This window comes from Octodon degus, unplaced genomic scaffold (genome assembly GCF_000260255.1).
Source record: "Octodon degus isolate 3935 unplaced genomic scaffold, OctDeg1.0 scaffold00221, whole genome shotgun sequence".
Classification (NCBI taxonomy): Eukaryota; Metazoa; Chordata; class Mammalia; order Rodentia; family Octodontidae; genus Octodon; species Octodon degus.
In genome coordinates this window covers 2,025,590-2,039,961 of record NW_004524797.1, presented here as the reverse complement: position 1 = coordinate 2,039,961, position 14,372 = coordinate 2,025,590, and the positions used below count along the sequence as shown (strand labels likewise).

General features: G+C 42.7%; 2 protein-coding genes across 2 annotated transcripts; one reads left to right on the top strand and one right to left on the bottom strand.

Annotated features, from left to right (window-relative positions):
- Positions 1 to 310: 310 nt before the first annotated feature.
- Positions 311 to 8,606, bottom strand: Sec61b (Sec61 translocon beta subunit). The gene is made up of 4 exons (XM_023705479.1): positions 8,499 to 8,606; positions 8,237 to 8,334; positions 3,630 to 3,731; positions 311 to 587 (listed from the first exon to the last, which is right to left on the bottom strand). The coding sequence occupies exons 1-4, from the start codon at positions 8,499 to 8,501 to the stop codon at positions 500 to 502; spliced, it is 291 nt and encodes a 96-aa protein (XP_023561247.1). The 5' UTR covers positions 8,502 to 8,606; the 3' UTR covers positions 311 to 499.
- A 316-nt stretch (positions 8,607 to 8,922) lies between these two features.
- Alg2 (ALG2, alpha-1,3/1,6-mannosyltransferase) lies at positions 8,923 to 13,246 on the top strand. Its single transcript, XM_004645223.3, has 2 exons — positions 8,923 to 9,310; positions 11,983 to 13,246. Exons 1-2 carry the CDS (start codon positions 8,963 to 8,965, stop codon positions 12,883 to 12,885), a joined length of 1,251 nt encoding a protein of 416 aa, XP_004645280.1. The 5' UTR covers positions 8,923 to 8,962; the 3' UTR covers positions 12,886 to 13,246.
- The last annotated feature ends 1,126 nt before the right edge of the window (positions 13,247 to 14,372 follow it).

Sequence of the window (14,372 nt, the reverse complement as noted above, 5' to 3'; positions counted from 1 at the left end):
GATTTCTGGTTTCTCTGACTGTTCTCCTGGGTGCCAGCTGCTCTGAACAGCGATCTGCCTGATGGGAGTCACAGCACTCTCCCAAAAGCCACACGATACCCAAAATGATAATCACCAGGACAGAAATACCTTGAAGAAAACAAGCCAGGGCCAATTACGGGATCACGGATTTGAATGACTACATGGTGGGATGAGTAACTGCCGATCCAAAAAGGGCACTATCTCCACAAGACAAGCTTCCCACTTACGCGCTTGCAAGCCCGAAGGCGGCAAGGCGGGCCCTGGTAGGGAGCAGCAGCAATCAGACTCCGTACAAGTGAATTAAAAAGTTTATTAGGTATAGAAAAAAAGATTCTTCCAAATCAATTCCTGTTAAGTTCCTTGTAAAATAAGCTACAGAAAATTTCTTTCTCATGAAGAGAAAATTCACTATACTTTTGGTCCAAGATATGTTGGGCTTTTTCCTTCTTCTTCAGATGACAGATGGATGTAGCCGAATCTACGAACGAGTGTACTTGCCCCAAATGTGCAACATAAATACAGAAGCGATGAACAGAAGACTCATAACCAATACTGGAACAGGGCCACTAGAAATAAGAAGAAAAGCCATGCTTACTTTAGTAATAATATATTATTATATTTAATACCAAAGACTGCCTAGGGGCAAAGGAAGGGAAGGAAGTGCTCAGAAATCATCCAGGATCATTGTTTACATTATCTGAAAATGTTCCTGAAACTATCACTGTGGTAACTTTACCATTATTATGGTTGTGTTTAGAAAAGCAGAGTCCTAGGGGCCAGGGAGATGGCTCAGTAGAATAAGTGCTTCCCTGGCAAGCGCAAGGGCCTGAGTTCAATCCCTGGTTCTGCCAAAAAAAAAAAAAGGTAGAGTCCTTATCTTGTAATCAAACACACCAAAATACATACAAAAGAAATAATCTGATGTATAGATAACAATTTATACAGTGCTAATGAAACAGATCCCATCTGATCTTGCTACAAATTCATGACCACAGGTAGAAGAAATAATAACCTTATTCTCTCCATAAGCAAAACAATGAAGGTTCAGTGGAATCATTTTTTGCCTAAAAATGTATAGTCAGAGTAGAAAGGAGAGACTTGAACCCAGGTTGTCTGATTCCGCATACACTGTTCATTTACTGCCTCAAGGTTCCCATCCTCAAAGAGCAAACATTCTAGGCATCATGTTTCAGTTGGACTTAGGACATCCGTATAGAAAGGAAATAGAAATATTTTACTCATCTACCCTTAACTAAGCCAAATGATTTTGCACTTAAAAACTGATATATAGAGTTTCAAGGTGTGAATGTTCACTTTAGGCTCCATCTCTAAGACTCTTCCTGCCCATACTTGAAGAATTCAAGCTATTTCATTTCATCTCCCAGATGCAACTGGAGAGTAAAGTGGGGAAAAGAATCTTTACAGCCAAGGCAATGGAGTGAATCCTGCCAAGGAAGGAGGGCTAACAGAGATCATGACTGGACAATAAATGATGCACAGAGACTAATATCTTTGTTACACTGCTACTACTTTGTTCTTCCAAGAAGTTTATAATTAAGGGAATAAACAAACATAGGAAATCATCACACTACACTTGACCCTACTCTTACTTTAAGGCAATGTTACAGCAACATCAACCCCAAAGCATAAGGCTGAGACTGTGGCCCCCTCACTTTCTTCAGGACTGTCTCCTTGTCTACACATTGGGGATAATCAAAGTACCTATCTCATAGGATTGCTGAGGGATTAAGTATACTAATACACATGCAATGCAGGTTTACAGTAAGCACTCAGAAAATATTAAAAACCTGAAAATAATTCTAAGCTCCTAGTAAAACCCAGAAACAGGTGCAAAGACGTTGCTTGACAGCTCTAAGATACGGATGTGTGGACTCCCCATCGTGTTCTCTGACCTAAAACCCCTGTCTCTGACGGGATGAAAGTGGGTTCAGCACTGTAGGCACTGCTGCTGGTGACTCCTGGGAGGACCAGGCAACTATAGCAGCCAGCCTGCTTGGGCTGCACAGCAGCAGAAGGCCGGGAGCAGCCAGGCTGACCAGCCCATGGAACAGGCTCTTTCCGTCTTCTCAAGAAGGGTTCAAAACAAGTCCCAGGATACCAACAGAGCAAGGGAATTAAAAGTCATCCTTAACAAAGAAAAAAGTTGTCAATCACACCATCACGAACACATACATCACCAATCCTCAAAATTATCTCCGATATACATCCTTAGAAGTCTCCAATAAAAAAAAAAAAATCAATAAATGAAATAAACCAAATCTCAAGGAGTCTAGGGAAGCTTTCATGAAACTATGCTTATAATCTAAGTCAAGCATCTGGTCCAAGTAAACTATCCATTTTTGTCTCTACCAGACAGGCACTATGGAAAGAGCATGAGACTTTATAGCTAAAATAACCAGCTCCATCCCTTGCTGTTTGTTTCTAGGGTCCTCCTTTTGCCTCTCGGAACATGAGGGTCTGGGTCTACAAAATGAGGTATTTCCCACCTCATAGGTTTACTGTGCAAATCAAACTAGAAAGCAGCTATTAAAGTTCTTTACACACTATTTTGTATTCTCTTTAAAAAATAAAAGTTCTGGCCAGGCTGACAGCTCAGCAAACTAAAGTGCATGCTTAGGCAGAGTGCAACAGCTGGGGTTCAATTCCCGGCGTGTTGCACCGGCCCCACTGGCAGAGTACACTGACATGGCAATTGAGACTGGGCATAGTAGCTTACGCTTGTAATCTCAGCATTTGGGAGGCTGAAACAGGAGAATCACTGCAAGTCCAATCTACTAGTGAGACCCTGTAGACCCTGTCCTAAATACAGAAAAAATAAATAAATGAAAATAAAAGTTCTTTGCAAAAACCCAAAGTGCTATGTAAATGAGAAAATGAGATTTGCTATTATTAGTTCAATTCCTTATCCGCTGGGTTGAGTTAGGAAACAGCTGTGAACAGTGGTGTTCAGGAGCCCACTCTCATCAGAAACCTGTGGATTAGTCTGCCATGGGAGCTAAATGGGAAACGTGGGGAGCCAAGCATGGGGACAGCACCTCTTAGATATCCACTTGCCACCACAGCAGCACTCCTGGGCCTAAGAACTTGAGACGTGATCCCAGGTCCACTCACCACCCTCCCAAAGCAAGAAGGCCACAGAGCTTGTGATAACACAGACTAATTGAAAAACTTCCATTAGGCTGTAATAATATCAGCTTATGCCTCTAGGAGAACTCTGAAAAATCATCCAATTCCTATTCAGATGGTTGTTCCTACTTCTCACTGTGGGGCAAGAACACCAAATGAAGAACAATTTCATCTAATTAAGCAGTGTTCCCTCCAGTTCTCTCTGTTCCCATCACTTACTCTGACACAGCTACACAAAGATCTTCCTTCCTTTTCACTAACTCTATGAAGAGATGTCACGCAAGCCCTAATCATTCTAATCAGTTGATGAACAAGCAAGCCAAACCCAGCCTACCTCGCACAACCAAGCGGCCGTGTGTTGTCCATCTCCTAAAAACAAGTACCAGTCTCGGCAGAGACACACTGCTCTGCCATGCTTTGCCACAGTAGACAGATACACAAGGCCTGCTCCCAAGACTTACACTTTGAGCCCCGGTGAATCCTCTGTGTAAAATCGCCACATTCCCCCAGTGCCTGCCGAGGTCGTGCGGCCCGCACTCCTCGTGCCACAGCTGGCATTTTTCCTGAAAGAGAAGAAAGTGTTAACCACAGCCTTTTCTTAAAAAACTTTATAATAGCATTATAACACATGCTACCACTATATGGTGAATCAGCAATAAAAAAAACTTCATTGCTAGTACAGATTCAAATGCCTGCTTTTAATCCACAGACCCAAAGTACTATGCAGTATCTTATATGCTAATGCATACACTAAACCTGCCAAGTAGTTACCATTTCCTGTTTTATGTTTGAGAAAAATTACACTCAGCAGTGGTTAAGCAACGCTTGAGCCCACATGAGCAGAAGGTGGCCGCGTGAATGTGGGCTGACCCAGTTCTGACTCAGATCCCATGGACTGCCCACAGCTGGGCTCCTCACTTGGACATTTGAGTTTCCTTCCACATGCGGCTCTGTGAAGGCAAGTAAGAAACTGCTCTTCAAAAGCCCCTGAATCTATAAAAGCCAATCTTAAAATGTCTACTTTAAAACTTACCTTTAAACTATTGTGCTTGTAGGATGAGACAAAAAAACATTTAGCTTTCATTATATATGAGTACTAGAAATAGAATATGCATTTTATAGAAAAATATTTCCTACTGTGCTTTTGCTATTTCATTACAATGATCACAGATCTTGGACACAGGCAGGATGTGACAAAATGTAGAAAACACCCAAGCAGAAGTTGTGCCCTGCAAAAGGATCAAGGCTCATGAGATGAGCTGATGCAGGCAGCCCTGGCGGGCAGAAGTCACTTATGGCACTGACTCTGCGGACAGGGGGAAGCCTACGGAATCCTTCCCCTCTCCTCTAGGAGAGCCTCCCACTCACTAAGCAACCTCACCTAGCAGCTCTCCTCCCACATGGCACTACCCAACCTCAGTGGCTCATCTCACCTGTGTTAGAGCAGTATAACATGGTAAGGAGAAGTCAAAAACTCTTCTTCAGCCCATTTATCTCTGACCCAGAAGCCCAAGGTGAGGAGAAATGTCTGGTTCCATTACTGCCCCTACTAGCAACTAAATCTCAATATACCTTCCCTTAAAATACCATTCTAGTAGGTGTGGGTTGGTGATGCTGGATTTTTTTTTTAAAAAAGGAAGAACATACAGAGAATAAATCCAAGTGAAAGCTCAGTCTCTACTATCTCTTCTCTCTTTCCTCCAAACTCTGGTCCTTGGGTACTGCATCCTACCAAGGCATTTGCATCACAATGAACGTAAGAAGCACTGGCCACAGCCCAGGGAACCTGCCAGTGAGCAGAACAATGGAGTCTTGGTTTCCTGAACAGTGGAGTTCAGGCTCTAGTTTCAAGACCCATGCTCCTGAGAGAACTTTTAATAGTAGACCCAAATAGGGTCTACTGCACAAAGTTTGCATTTCAGATAAATGAATTACAGGCCACAGTTCCTTGGCATTTCAAACTCCATTTGTATGACTGTTTCTAAGGAAAATCTGAAAATAAATAAAATAAAAAATAAAAATCTGATTGTGAATAGCCAATATAATTTGCTATTTAGAGGATTATACAGGGATTTAGAGTAAGTTGTACACTTAGACATCCACTACATTTAACTTATGGGTAGATACCTAAAATTTTCAATTTTCTTCCTTCTTCATAAAAAAAAACGAGTTAGAAGATAAGTTTAGTGCCAACACAGAAAGCCATCAGCTGACCCTGTGCTTGACATCACTATAATTTTTGGACTCCAGTTCCTTTCTTTAAAAGTTGGAACTACTGGGCCCGGGAGATGGCTCTGTGGAATAAGCGCTTCCCTGGCAAGCTCAAGGGCCTGAGTTCAAACCCTGGTTCTGCCAAAAAAAAAAAAAAAAAAAGTTGGAACTACTGAATCTGTAGTGCAATTAGTGTGAGCTTTTTAAAGACTTCTCACCTTTGCTGGCACACAGGCAGTGAATCTGAAAACTGAGGGTCTATTTTACTCTTTTTCTCTGGCCAATATGCCTTCCTATACTTAACAAAATGGTGTTCAGACTTAATCATTTACATTTTACTCTAGTACAACAGCCTTCTGGTTGTTCCTTGAAGCCAATTTCAGTGACCTGCCTTTATACTTAACCATTCCTGTTGCCTAAGAAGTCTGTTCCTGCCTGTTCCTGCCTATACCATTCTATGATTTGCCCCCTTGTTTCTTTCAGTTCTCTACTCAAATGCTACCCACCCTGAACACTCTTTTTAAAATAATTATCAACACTTACCCTATACTTACCACTCTGTATCCCCTACCAGGCTATATTTTTCTTCATAGTCCTTACTGCCTGAAATTACACCACTTATTTGCCTCTTATGGTCTCCACACTAGAATAAAAAGTTTCTTAAGCAGTGCTAGGCATGTAGTAGACCCTTGGTAACTACTTGATGACTACTATAACAACCCTATGTATTACTCCACCATCTTAATGTCCCTCATTCCCATAAATTCTGCTTGAACACTGCACAACTTCACAGTTTCACCATTTATAATGCATCAGTGCTACTTTGTATCCTCAAAGCAACTTCCTGTTATACTATATTAAGCAGGACAAGGGTTCCAACCCAGCCAGACCTCTAATCTTACACTGTTTCTTCTCCAAGGTATTACTTTATTCAGCATATAGAATACAAATCTGCCAACTATATAATTCAGACTTACTGTTAACCACTAGTTTCAACTTTTTCTCAAAGACTTATGAATACATAGCATGAATATATTCTTAGATAACTAATATTATACTCATGATATTAAACTTAACCAGTCACAAACAAGAAAATATTGAGGGTGTTTCAGTATATACAACTCTCATTACACTGGCTCTACCATACTAAATTCTAAAGGTACTATCAATACTTTAACTTAAAAAGCCCTAGTTATTGTTTCACTTGTTGTTGGTTATTTCATTTGTATTATGTGAGCTATTTGGTAACAATTACATCTGATAAACATATGTTTTCCTTTTCTTTAAAAATTCTCACACAGCAAAACTTCTAAGCCTCAGTACTACCACTTCTCTTTTACCCAGAACCATTCCTCCAAGGAACTATACATGTCTGTAAGAAAAAATTGCAGCGAACAATCTCAATCTAGCATCAGGAAAGCACTCCAGGGGCATAGCATCCAAACCACAGCCTTAGGCACTTTCCTGGAACAGCTCAGTGAAAAGAAACCCATAACCGTTAAGGTACCTTACACCATTTCTGATAATTTTGTTCACAATTTCTTTCTCTGAGTTGCATTGTTTCATGTATATTCAAATCACCACTATTAGATTTATGATTAAAAATTTAGATTTTCTATTAAAGGCAACAAGAAAAGCCTCATCCTATAATCCTCAGATAGAAGGATCACCTTAAATTCAAGGTCAGCCTGGGCTACAAAGTGAGTTCAAGGCCAGCCTGAAGTACAGAGAGACTGCCTCAAAAAACAAAACAAAAAACCTCTTCACATTCTTAAAGTATTCTTGCATCCCTTCAAGACCTTCTCCTCTCTAAATAAAACCTTACCTGGTTCTTCAAAAATCCAAAAACAAAAGGGTTACTCCATTCATTCATTCATAATTCACTACATCAGGACTTACAAGAGACGCCTGAGATAGAAGTTTATTTTATTGAAGTCTAGCAAAGGCCATAAATAAGCAAACATAAATGACTCTATAGCAACACAAACCAAATGCTATTGGGAGCAAAAGCAGTGCAGTCTGCAGATTAGGGGTCTCCAGAAGAAACAACCATGGGCTTTGCCTTAGAAAATAAATGGGAAATATATGAGGGGCAGCCAGGCTGGGAGGCTGGTGAGTTCAGAAAAAGCTTTAAGCTCACTATTACTGACTAAATCACAGGAAAAAGGAGAAAGGTAAGACTACAAAGACCACCAAGAGGCGTGAGCTCCACAGCCTCTTGTAACATTTGCCAACAAGAATCTAACAGAGAAACAAAGCTGAAAAGTAACAGCTAACTAACTTAATGATGGACTGGATATGGCCTGAACAGGAGAGGTAGCAAATTAAAATATGAAAGAAAACAAAAAAGGATAAGCAAAGTTAAGAGTTAAATTGGGGCTGCAGAAATGAAGAACAAAAAACTCGTAAAAAAAAAAAAAAAAAAAGTTTCCGTGCTGAATTTAATGTATAGCATATGCCTGGGGATTACGAAATCTGAGATGACGCTCAAGTTTCTGGTTTTGTGTAAATGAGTGTACAGCAGTACCATCTAGAAATAAGTTTGGGAAGGAGAAGCTAGGGCGTGTCTGGGACGGTATGTAAACAGAGTTGGGTTCAGTGCTTCTTGATGGACATAAGGCAAAGCTCAGGTCCAAAGACTCCAGCTTAAAGACATAAATTGTAGCTGTCGAGTTTAATTTTCCTTTTTAAGAAGCGCGAATCCGAGCAAAGGAAATGATGCCTCCATGGCCACGTCACCTCAGGTGCATCTTGCCCTTGTGAGTCGCACGGTCCTGGGGTCTCCTTCCCTGGACCGTGGAATTCTTGGGCCGCATCTCCCCACATCTGCAACCTAGCGGAGCGCGGGGACCCTTACCTCTGCCGGACCGTGGATCCTGCAGCCCGGGCGGCAACTGCTTTGCTGGGAGAACGCCCCGACGAGCCCACGTTAGTGCCACTCGGAGTCGGACCGGGCTACGTAGGGAGAGACAGACGGTGAGCGGCGCGGCCCCGCTCCCGGACCGCCCGCCCCCCAGCACCAGCACAAAAGGCTAGGGAAACAAGGACGTCCAACAGAAAGGGCTAAAGCATAAGGTAGGAGTCAGGAGGGACAGACAGGGAAGGCTGAGGCCATATACCATGCTGGAGGACGGAGACGGGAAAAACGGTGCACCGGACCACAAAGAGGTTGCCCCACCAGAGAAGGACCGGCGCCTGGAGACACTGGCTCGGGCCCTGCCCCCAGGCTCGCTGGCAGGGTCCTTGCTGACTCCAGGACCCCTGGGTTGTCCCACTATATGCCTGTAGAAATTTTGATGAAGGAGACCTAGACAGCCGATGAATAGAAACTATAGTCCCTTTGTCTCATTTCTTTGGATCGCACTGTATTTCATATGACTCAATCCTTCCTAAAAGGAGAAAATAGCCTAGGTCAGACGATAAATTATCTTCGGCAATTATTAAGCCCCCATAGATTTACGCTGATGTGGCCTAACTAACGCATGCGCGGTGGAGTGGTGTCGGCCCTAAGCTGTCAGAAGGGTTCTAGGGGCGGAACCTGCGGAAGCCCGGAGGGGCGCCGGGCGCCGGAGCTGCTTGAGTCATGGGTGAAAGGCAGGGCACAGATCGAAACGCTGATGCCGGCCCGTCGGTGCTGTTCCTGCACCCAGACCTGGGCGTGGGCGGCGCCGAGCGGCTGGTTTTGGACGCGGCGCTGGCGCTGCGGGCGCGGGGCTGTCGCGTGACGATCTGGACGGCGCACTATGACCCCGGCCACTGCTTCGCAGAGAGCCGGGAGCTGCCGGTGCGCTGCGCCGGGGACTGGCTGCCCCGCACCTTGGGCTGGGGCGGGCGCGGCGCCGCCGTGTGCGCCTACGTGCGCATGGTCTTCCTGGCGCTCTACGTGCTCTTCCTCGCCGACGAGGAGTTCGACGTGGTGGTGTGCGACCAGGTGAGGGAGCCGCGGGCCTCCGAGGGAGATCTGTGCGCTGTGGGCTCCGAAAGGCCGGGACTGGCCCGCAGGAGCCCGCTGAAGTGAGGCCTGTCGAATTTAGCGTGGACCCAAAGTTGCACATCGCGGCTCTGTCCCTTTTTTTAGGGAGCTTTCAGATGGGGCCCGGACATTGCACTTTAACTGGGTCGGCACGTTACTAAAGCAGGTGAGACTTCGGGCCCCACTCAGGAATGCTAGCATGAGATGTCAGCTGCAGTTATCTTTTACATCTGAGAAACCCGTGTGTTGCCGTCCTTCTTTTTCGTTATTTTTGTTGACTTTACTTCCAGGTCATTCACATCCTGCTGTCAGTACTCTTTCCAGCCAAACACCCTACTACTCATTATAGCGTCAGGTATTAACACTAAAGCTAAACGCGTCACACCCGTTTTAAAAATTTTACATCGTTCCCCAATGGAGAAAATTCCAAGTCCTGTACCTTGATAAATAGCTAGATCTGCTCTGTAAATATTATAGATTTTTTCTTATTTTTCCAACTCCCGCTGTTTTATTTTAAACAGTAACATTTACCCAGCAATAAAATTTACACAGTATTAAAAAGTGTAGTGTGAAAGTCTCATCCTAAAAGGATAGTGTAAAAGTCCCAGAAGATAGCCATTGTCAAATTATTCCTGTATTTAGCCTAGAAATTGGCTACACTGATGTGTGTTAATAATCCCATCTGTGTACATAATTGGGTTTGTGGCATACTTTACATTGTATACTTTTGTGTGCGAAACACTTGTATTTGGGACATCCTTATATATCAGTATTAGAGATTTACTTTGTTCTAGTGGCTACGAAATACACTTCTGTTTGAATATACCATGATTCATACATTCTTCTGTAAAAGGGCAGTGACATTGCCATCATTTGGGTGTATTTAGATCAGTGCTGTCATGAATATTCTTATGCTTTTTTGTTTTACGCTTCTGCAAGCTTGTCATTTGAGTAAATTCCTCGAAATAAGTTGTGAGTCAAAGTGTAGTTCTGTTGAAATGTCAGTAGAAGTTGCCAAATTTGCCTTCTAGAGTTTTTCATATCCTCTTTTCCATACTGGATGTTATCCACCATTTTAATTACTGCCAAACTGATAGGTAGAAATAGTATGGCCCCTTCCTTTCTGTTTATTAAAGTGTGACTTCTGAATTACTCTTGATTATCTTAAAAAGAAAAAAATCCATTTCTTTTTAAGAAACATGGACATTCAGCCGAGCATGGTGAGCATATCTGTAATTCCAGCATTCTTGAGAGACTGAGGCAGAAAGATTGCAAATCTGAGTCAAGCCTGGGCAGCGTGGCAACTTAACAAGACCCTGTCTCAAAAAATAGGTGGGGGTTGAAAGGTCTCAATACAAAGGCCCTAGGTTTGATCCTCCTGTGGAAAAAAAAAAAAAGTAATATTTATCAAACATTCTGAATGTGTCTGTCAGTAAATATGAAGCAGCTGAGATGTACTAAGTAGAAAAAAAAGAGGAGACCTGGGAGTAGGAGTGCTGGATTCAAGTTCCGTACCCACTGTTTTATGTAGCTTTGGATAAATTGCACAGTATCCCTAAAACAGAACTTCTTTGGGTATTATTTAAATGAGCTAGAGATTACATAATTTGTAAAGGTTCCCAATAGTATAGTCTCTAGAAATATGAGCCTATAATTCACACTTAGTAATCATTATGGTTAATAATTACTTACACATAACGTATGTTAAAGTTTTGCACATATCAGCAGTGCATTTCATAATAACAAAAACTGGGTTTTTCAAACTGTGATTGTTGGGGCTGGGGAGATGGCTCAGTAGAATAAGCACTTCCCTGGCAAGCTCAAAGGCCTGAGTTCAATCCCCGGTTCCACCATAAAAACTGTGATTGTTATTCTGCATACATTGAAGCTTAGGGAGGATTAGGGTAGGTTTATTTTTTGTTTTGGTGCTGAGAACCCAACTAAGGGCTTCCAGCTTGCTAGGCAAACATTCTATTGCTGAGCCACATCCATAGCCCCACCCCAGCAAGGATTAGATTACTTAATCACAGTCACAATTAGAACTAAAAAATCAAATCCTGGAAATCTTACTACAGATCTAAGCTACTATAGTTCTTTTATTAGTTCCTCAAAAGGAGCTAAATCAGTCCTTTAGAAGGATGTAGATCACAGAGCTGAACAGCCCAATATGATGCCCATTGTATATCTTGAGTATTTAAAATATGGCTGGACTGAACTGATACGCTAAATTGTAAAATACAAGCTTGATTTTAAAGGTTTAATATGAAAAACCAAGGTGTTTCATTAAGATAGTTCAATATTAATTATATTTTGAAAGTGCTTTAGTAAAGCATACTAAAATTAGTTTCATCCTCAGAAGAACCTTAATGTTATTATATTTTTATTTTATTTCTATTGGACCACTCTGTCCAAGGGGAAGTCACTAGGCTTAAAGCGTCCGTGTGTAGCGCATGTCCTGCAGCTGTCTGCCAGCCTTCTGCAGCAGTCATTGTACTGGGTGTAGAGGGGGGCAGTGCAGAGGAGAATTAGACATTACCCATGAGGAGCCCCCACACAAGGCAGGGTGGGGATCTGCTTCTGATGGATTTTCAGCTAACAGTTTTATTTCCTGTTAATTTTACCTTGGCTAGGTGTCTGCCTGTATCCCGGTGTTCAAGCTGGCCAGACGTCGTAAAAAGATCCTATTTTACTGTCACTTCCCAGATCTGCTTCTCACCAAGAGAGATTCTTTTCTTAAACAGCTGTACAGGGCCCCAATTGACTGGATAGAGGAGTATACTACAGGCATGGCAGATTGCATCTTGGTTAACAGCCAGTTCACGGCTGCAATTTTTAAGGAAACTTTCAAGTCCTTGTCTCATAGAGACCCTGATGTACTCTACCCATCTCTGAATGTCACCAGCTTTGATTCAGCTGTTCCTGAAAAACTTGATGATCTAGTCCCTGAAGGAAAAGAATTTCTGTTCCTCTCTATTAACAGATACGAAAGGAAGAAAAATCTGAAATTGGCCCTAGAAGCCTTAGTGCAGCTACGAGCGAGATTGACTTCTCAGGACTGGGAAAGGGTTCATCTGATCATGGCGGGTGGCTATGACGAAAGAGTCCAGGAGAACGTGGAGCACTATCGGGAACTGAAGAAGATGGTCCAGCAGTCTGACCTTGGCCAGTATGTGACCTTCTTGCGGTCATTCTCAGACAAACAGAAAATCTCACTCCTCCACGGCTGTACCTGTGTGCTTTACACACCGAGCCATGAGCACTTCGGCATCGTCCCCCTGGAGGCCATGTACATGCAGTGTCCAGTCATTGCTGTCAATTCAGGTGGGCCCTTGGAATCCATTGTCCACAGCATCACAGGCTTTCTGTGTGAGCCTGATCCGGTGCACTTCTCAGAAGCAATAGAAAAATTCATCCGTGAGCCGTCCTTAAAAGCTACGATGGGCCTGGCAGGAAGAGCCAGAGTGGTGGAGAAATTCTCATCTGAAGCATTTACAGAACAGCTCTACCAGTGTGTCACAAAGCTGCTGACGTAAATCAGACTCTTTTAAGGTTCCTTGTGGGACCTTCACTGACATTATTTTTATGGATTATAAACCCAGTTTTGATACCAGAGGAGATATTTTAAAAATAAACTTGAGTCCTGAATCTGAACTACCTTCCTGTATATAACACGTTCCTGTGTACCTTTTCAAAAATAGTATCTCTTATTCTATAATCATTCTAGATATTATCATGCTATAATAATTTATTTTTTCTGGATTGTCATTGCTTTGCCTATAAATTTTGACTCATACCGTGCCTCAGTTGGTTTTGTTATTCATGATCAAAAGTTGATTAATTTGATAGAACACTTGCCTAGTGTGTGCAAGGCCCTTTGTTCAATCCCCAGCACTAAAAAAAAAAAGTTTGACTTTTTTTTTGGAAATGGGGTCTCACTATGTATTTCAGGCTGGCCTTGACCTCAGCGATCCTTCTGCCTCACGCTCCAGAGTGCTGGGATTACAGGTGTGTGCCACCACACCTGGCATTTTGACTTTATAGTATAGTAAGAATAGAGTTTCAGCAGTGTCCAGAATCAGTGTTCACTTTCCTATGTTAGTGGAATGTTTGGTGGTCAGACTTTTGCTTGGATTCATAGCAAGAGTACTTAGCTTATTTTTCGTACAAAGATGATTTATTTTCTCACACGGCAACATTACCATAAAAGATGTTTAGCATAGAAAGAAACAATAAAAGGTTATAGCCTCCATGACCTATTTTTGTACTGTTAGATAAGATACCCAGATAAGGTACCCAAACCTGAAGTTAGAAAACCAAATTGAATGTTGAGGGGGCAACCTGCTCAGGTCCCCTTCTGTCCTTTTCTTGGACAGAAGCCTTCTTTCCCCTAGTAAATATATTCTCTTTTTTAAAAAAAGTTGAATGTTGACATGGAGAATACTGTCACACGTGCCGTATGCGTTGTGTCAGCTTACTGTTCCTGTGACAGGGTAGATAATCAAAGGGAAGAGATGTTTACTTTGGCTCACAAAGATTGGAGCCCATCGTCCCTCGACCTTGTTGCTTTGGTCCTGTGACAGCACAGTACGTCATAGCAGGAGCACAGGAAGGAAGACATCTGTTCACTTGTGGCAGTAGGAAGCCTAGAGAGAAGGCCAAGGTCTTCATGCCCTCTGCAGGGGAGTGCGCTCAGGGACCTCATTTCTTTCTAGGCTTCATGTACAGTACTAAGCTCTGCTGCTTCCCAGTAGCACCTTGGACCCAGGACAAAGTCTTCATCACTTCGGCCTTAGGGAATATTGAGGATCTCCACGGTTGTGTACATCTTGTTTAAGACTTGTTTCTCAGTGTTCTGAGTCACCAGTTTTATTCATGTTGTATGAACTAAGCACCTACGTACTCTTTCAGTACAATTGCTTTATCCTTCAAGGCCAGGCTCAGACGCCACTGATCCAAGTAAAGCCTTGACCCCCTGCCTACCTCCCAAGCTAGAAGAGATCTCCTTCCATATAACCTAGGC

What these genes read in the sequence shown, in the direction of transcription:
- Sec61b (XM_023705479.1), bottom strand. An exon ending in GGATCCACGGTCCGGCAGAG is followed by an intron (nt 3,732 to 8,236) that starts GTAAGGGTCCCC and finishes CTTCTCTTTCAG; the next exon opens with GAAAAATGCCAGCTGTGGCA. An exon ending in GATTCACCGGGGCTCAAAGT is followed by an intron (nt 588 to 3,629) that starts GTAAGTCTTGGG and finishes TCTTATTTCTAG; the next exon opens with TGGCCCTGTTCCAGTATTGG.
- Alg2 (XM_004645223.3), top strand. Translation starts at nt 8,963, where the DNA reads ATGGGTGAAAGGCAGGGCACAGATCGAAACGCTGATGCCGGCCCGTCG. An exon ending in ACGTGGTGGTGTGCGACCAG is followed by an intron (nt 9,311 to 11,982) that starts GTGAGGGAGCCG and finishes TACCTTGGCTAG; the next exon opens with GTGTCTGCCTGTATCCCGGT.